At 60.4% G+C, this 5,943-nt stretch overlaps 1 protein-coding gene across 1 annotated transcript in view; it reads right to left on the reverse strand.

The window, feature by feature from the left end:
* The window catches only part of LOC103804766 (inositol 1,4,5-trisphosphate receptor type 3-like), a gene marked incomplete at both ends in the record, with an annotated part of 17,672 nt that overhangs the window by 3,981 nt on the left and 7,748 nt on the right, over positions 1–5,943 (reverse strand). The window contains 14 exon segments of the mRNA XM_009077398.1: positions 516–602; positions 795–896; positions 1,097–1,192; positions 1,627–1,737; positions 2,097–2,297; positions 2,629–2,813; positions 2,896–3,070; positions 3,584–3,753; positions 3,962–4,052; positions 4,197–4,305; positions 4,466–4,614; positions 4,719–4,903; positions 5,579–5,699; positions 5,803–5,928. Of these exon segments, the coding sequence (XP_009075646.1) occupies positions 516–602; positions 795–896; positions 1,097–1,192; positions 1,627–1,737; positions 2,097–2,297; positions 2,629–2,813; positions 2,896–3,070; positions 3,584–3,753; positions 3,962–4,052; positions 4,197–4,305; positions 4,466–4,614; positions 4,719–4,903; positions 5,579–5,699; positions 5,803–5,928 (1,908 nt within the window).

Here is a 5,943-nt window from a genome sequence, read left to right on the forward strand (position 1 = left end):
TAAGGTAGCAAGAAACGACAGCGAAGGACTCAGCTCTTCCTTTCTGGAGGGAAGGGGAGGAAGTGAGTAAGAGCAGGAGCCCCAGGACCACCAGCCTGTGCCACCCCACGGCTGAGCACAACGAGCCTTTGGGCTTGTAGCTATAGCTCTAAGGGCACTGGTGAGTCTTTCTCTCTCTAGTTCCCCATAGAACCTCCAAAATCCATCGCAAGAAACGACAGCGAAGGACTCAGCTCTTCCTTTCTGGAGGGAAGGGGAGGAAGTGAGTAAGAGCAGGAGCCCCAGGACCACCAGCCTGTGCCACCCCACGGCTGAGCACAACGAGCCTTTGGGCTTGTAGCTATAGCTCTAAGGGCACTGGTGAGTCTTTCTCTCTCTAGTTCCCCATAGAACCTCCAAAATCCATCAAATCCTAAACAAGAACTCTCCGGTGTGCTCAGAGAGGGTGGGAGACTCTTTGCAGCCCCTGGACAGGGTCAGGGTGGCTCAGAGGGTCTCTGCCTGCACCCCCATACCATGGATGAGATGCCTTCCTCCTCCTCCTCCTGGATTCGCTTCACCGGCTTCAGGAGCTGCTGCAGAGACTTGTTGTGTCGGGAGAGCTGGAGAGGACAGGGATGGCTGGTGAGCACAGGGAGCAGGACACAGGGTGGCTGGCAAGCCTGGGCTGCCTTTTCATGGGAGCCAAAGGCACATTTCCCAGCCTGGCTGGGGGAAATGTGTAAATACAGAGAGAAATGTGCAATCCATGAGTGGGAGCCCAGCCTGGCAGGTCCTGCTCCCACACTCCCTACCTGCAGCGCCAGGATATAAATGTTGTGGCCAACTTCCCGGGGGGAAACCTCAGCGTTCTCACACTCCTCCTCCTGCAGGTAAGCCTTCTTGATCACATCCACCTGGAAGGCAGCAGAGAGGCAGTGAGCTCCTGCCAGGGGAGGGAGGCTGGAGCAGAGGGACCAGCGGTGTGGCAGGGGAGATGCTGACTGGGTGCAAACCAGAAACTGCAGCAGCACCAGAGGCAGAAGAGATCCAGGCAGGGGCTGGGGGAGGCTGGAGGCTCAGCAGGGCCAGACTGGGGCGTTCCCAGTTCCCTTACCAGCTCCTGTGGCCGGAGGCTGATGAGGATCCGCTCTGCGTTTTCGCTGTCGTGCCTGCTCTCCATGAGGGCCAAGAGGAGCTTGGAGGCATTGTCCTGGCGAGAGAAGCTCTTGCTGAGGGAGCTGTGCCCTGCCTCTCCCAGGGGTTCAGAGTGGGCACAAACCTCCCCATGCCTTGACCAGCCAGAACTCCCCCGTGCCAGAGGCATCGGAGCCTCGTGCGGAGGAGAAGCAGCAGCCCCATCCGACCCAGCACACGTGTTCCACACATGGGCCTGACACAGGCACAGTCCCTGCCACAGCAGCCACCTCACACCATGGCACATGCCACAGCCCTGACACTGAGCCTGTGCAGTCACATGTGAGCAGTGACCCATACATGTGCAGCGACACACGTGAGCAGTGACACACGTGAGCAGTGACACACATGAGCCGTGACACACACGTGAGCAGTGACACACACGTGAGCAGTGACACACGTGAGCAGTGACACACATGTCCCACCATCCCCGCGCAGAGCTCCCAGTACCTTCAGCTGCAGGACCAGGTCCATGCGGTACTTGCAGAGGGGACTGATGTCATTCAGGATCAGAGCAGTGATGATGTCGATCCCGTTGGACTCGTGGGTCACGATGCAGCTCTGGGGGAGTCAGCAATGTGTTATCCCACAGATCCTGCCACTCCTCCCAGCCTCACCCTCCAGCACAGCCAGGTCTGACCCTGCCCGACCACGAGCCCCAAACCTCCCACCTCCCTGCAAAGGGCAGTTCACACCACTCAACTCTTTAACCCTATTTGCATCACCACAAGCAGCAGCTCAGGACCTGTGCAGGAGCCCTGAGACCCTGACAACCTCTGCTGCCCACATTCTGCTCCTGTTCACACTCTCAAACCAAACCCTGCCCCTTTCCCACACTCCCCCAAATCCTCCCCCGTGCACCCCTGACCGGTGATGGCACCCCAGGCACGTGGGGAATGACCCACAAGGAGAGCCCAGACCTGGTTCTCGTGGCAGGGCCCCTGGCAGTACTCGGTCAGGGTCTCCAGGGTCTGGGTGATGAGGGCCACGTTGTACTCGTTGATGTAGAGGCCCAGCAGCCCCAGCCCCCCCGTGGTGCTGCCACACATGATGTCCAGGAACTGCAGTGTCTCACACACCAGGTTGTAGTTGGTTTTGTTGTTCTGGCACCGCAGGAAGTTCTGTCGAGCAAATCCCAGGAATGGGGCTGAGCGGCACCGCTGGGGGGGCCGTGCCGATCCCCCCCCAACACCCTCCAGCTGAGGTCGATGGATATTTGTGCTGGGACCACCCCTGCAACCCACAGGCCTGGAGAGCAGCGCTCAGTCCCAGAGCCACGAGCAGCTCCTTCCAGAACACCAAGTTATCCATAAAGGACAGTGCACTGCAGATGGGAAACTGAGGCACAGAGCAGCTGGTGCAACGGCTTTTGGGACCCAAGTGGGGCAGAGCTCAGCCTTGCCCCCCCAGCCCCAGGGCCTGAGCCGCAGTACCAGGAGCCCCAGGACCCACCTGCAGGTCGCGGTTGTGGTTCTCGCAGAGCAGCTGCAGGAAGCGCAGGATGGGCTCCATGATCAGCACCGTCACCCCCATCTCGTTGTTCTGGCCCTGCTCCCCCGTGTCGTGGCCCTTGCGGAACCCCACGGCCACGGGGTACCTCGTGGGGGTGCCAGGCAGCACGAAGGTGTCTCCCCGTCCTGGAGGGAAGCCCCAGTGGGTCAGCAGTGGGCTGACCCACGCGCCAGGCGCTGGCTGTGCCCAGGGGACACGGCCCTGTACCTTTGGTGCCAGGCTCTGGCTCGTCCTTGTCCTCCCGAGGCTTGTTCCCAATGTCACTCATGTTCACAGACACGGTGGACTTGGTCTCCTGTTGTGCCTTCTTCATCCGGTCGTGCAAAACCTTGAAGAACTTCTCTGACTTCTTGTCGCTCGTCATGAGGTTGTAAAAGGATTTCTGGGAGGAGAAGAGACAGTTGTTCAGGTCTCCTCCTGCCCCCCCCAGCACTGTCCGAGATAACCTGGTGAGCAGGTTTATCCCCATGCAACAGCCTCAGACATCACAGTCCTCTTGGATCATCCCACGCCGCTGTGCTCTGCTCTACACCCAGAGGAGCAGCGATTACAGCAGCCCAGAGCTGGGACCCCACTGGATTTTGAATGTACAATTTTTCAGCTTCCCTGTGATAGAGGTTTGGGATAACTGGAGTTCCCTCCAGGAGCTGCAGCCCTGAGCCGTTTCAGGAGTACCCGGCAGAGGGCATCAGGATTGCTGCAGAAACACCCTGGAACCACCTGCCCCTCCCGCAGCCCTCCATGCAGCCACACAGAGCTGGAGACTCAAACCACCAGATTTCGGCACAGACAAGCAAGCAGGCAGCATTTTGGGCTGAGCACTGCCCTGTGCCCCCCTCATCCCTGTGCTCCCAGTGCCCACATCAAACCCAGGGTGCCCAGTCCCCCGTGGCACCTGGATCTCCGTGTTGCCTCCGTCCAGCAGCCGGATGGCGAGCAGGATGCTCTCCTGGAAGATCTTCTCATTCTTGGTGTTCATGATGAGGTCAGCCACCAACTTGGTGGCCCCTTCCCGGTCCAGCCGGCACTGGACGGCGGCGATGGCAGACCAGTCCTGGTCCTGGCCTGCGTGAGAGGACACAGGGGATGTGATGTGATGGTGCAGAACTGCAGGGGCATCTCAGTCCCATCCCCTCATCTCCCCAGACCCTTTACTCCCGTGGAGGTGGGGACATGGCAACCAGCTACAGACCTGATCCCATCATGGATGAGGAGCTAGGAATTCAAGGTGTGTGTGAGAGAGACAGGGAAGGGGCAGGAGAGAGGCACTCACCTCCCCCAGCAGCATCCACCATCTCCCCTTTGGAGCTGGACCTCTTGTTCTGCAGGTAGTTGTTCATCAGCATTTTCCGCAGCAGGTTGCCCTGCCAAGACAAACAAACGTCACGAGTGTCCCTGCGCCAGGGCCGGAGCAGGAGTGACTGAGCACCCCTGGGTGCACGGGGAGGCCCTGCCAGCCTGGGAGCAGAGTTTGCACAGACATGACTTGGGCTGGACCTGGTGCTCACCCTCTCTCCGTACTTGTTCCTCTTCACCAGCATCTGCTGCAGTGTCCTCAGCACCTTGATGCAGAGCTTCTCCTCCGTCTCCATGAGGTCCTTGGTGTGCTGCACCAGCCTGGCACGGCAAAGCCAGTGTCACACAGCCCAAAGGGACCAGAGGGAACCATCCCTCCCACCCCTCCAGGCCGCAGGCACACGCTGGGGAGGCACAGCCCACACAGGACGGAGGTCCCCAGCCCTTCCCAGCACTCCCTGGAAAATTGAGCCACCCTCACTTGGACAGGAACCCTCCGCTCTCGCATCGCTGGAACGCCTCCGTCCCCTCCATGAAGAGCAGCTCTGGCCGGTGCAGGACATCCACCAGCACGGACAGCTCAGCCTCCACCAGCGGCTTCAGGCGATCCTCCAGGGCGGTGATGATGTCCTGCAAGGCACAGCACACAGTCAGAGCCAGGGGATGCCCAGGAGGCACAGGCGTGGGAGGAGGACCCTGCAATGCCAGCGCCTTCCTGCTGTCCTGCCCTGTACCTGCAGCTTCTCGATGATGTTCTTGTAGTCCCACTGGTTGGGGGTGGTGGAGACGCGGGGGAAGGCGCGCGTGGTGGCCTTGTAGCTCGAGGTGTTCCTCTGCACGGTGCTGGTGGAGCTGCTGTTGAGCAGGGAGCTGACGTGGGCGTCCAGGTCCATGGGCAGCGCGATGGAACGGCTCTTGGCTGCGGAGATGGACACAGGGTTGGGGCACCACGACCCAGCCCAGCCCATCAGCTGTGCCCACCACCCTGCCCGGGCAGGGCACCATCACCATCATCCACTTCACTGGCAGCACAGAAGATTTGGGCTAAACCCAAGAGAAAACTCCTCCAGGTTAGTGAGGGCTGAGTGTTTCCACCCATCCCTCCCACTGCAGCACAACTCTGCCAACAGCCCAGACACACGCAGGGTGGCAAGAGGCACCAGTTCCAGGTTTTGGTTGGGAAAGCCCAGCATGGAGAGGCTGTAAGCACCCTGCTTTGAATTCCAAAGGGAAATCCCCACCCAGTGCCTAACCACCAGCAATCCTTTCCACGGTGACTCAGTGCGAACAGCCCTGTCCTGAGTCAGGCAGCTGCGAGGGCAAAGTCCTGGCCAGGGAAAACCTCGGTGAATGCTGCCTTTGTGTGCAGGCAGGGACACCCCAGGATGCTCCCAGCCAAGCCCAGCTATCTCCACACCACCAAGGCCCTGCTGAGGTGTAGCTCCAAAGCAGCACATCGCAGAGCCAAACCTCCCCATTCCCTGAGCCTCTCCCCGCGGTGTCCTGCCAAGCCCTGTGGAGGGACAGCAGCTCTGGCTCAGGGCTGGGGCAGAGGAGGCTCCCAGGGCTCGGAGCACTCAGTGTGGCTCCTTACCAACCATGGCCAGCGTGCGGATGCAGGACTCCACCGAGCTCTTGTGCTGCTGCTGCAGCCACGGGCACTCCAGCAGCCTCATGGTGGACTGGAGAAGCTGCACCACAATGGTCTGGTGGGTCTGAAGGAGAGAGCAGGCAGGTGTGTGTCAGCACAAGGTGCCCAGACCCTGCCTGGGGGCTGGATGAGCTGCTGTCCTCCCCCAGCCATCCTGCCCATGTCACCTGCAGCGAGGTGCTGTTCTCCGAGAAGGGGGAGCTGAAGAACGCGTTGATGGTGTCCAGCACCACCGTCAGCACGTACTTCTCCAGGGTGGAGTCTGGCAGGCGTTTCTCTCGCTTCTTGCACATCTGTGAGGAGAGGGA

Source organism: Acanthisitta chloris, unplaced genomic scaffold (assembly GCF_000695815.1).
Source record: "Acanthisitta chloris isolate BGI_N310 unplaced genomic scaffold, ASM69581v1 scaffold21750, whole genome shotgun sequence".
Lineage (NCBI taxonomy): Eukaryota > Metazoa > Chordata > Aves > Passeriformes > Acanthisittidae > Acanthisitta > Acanthisitta chloris.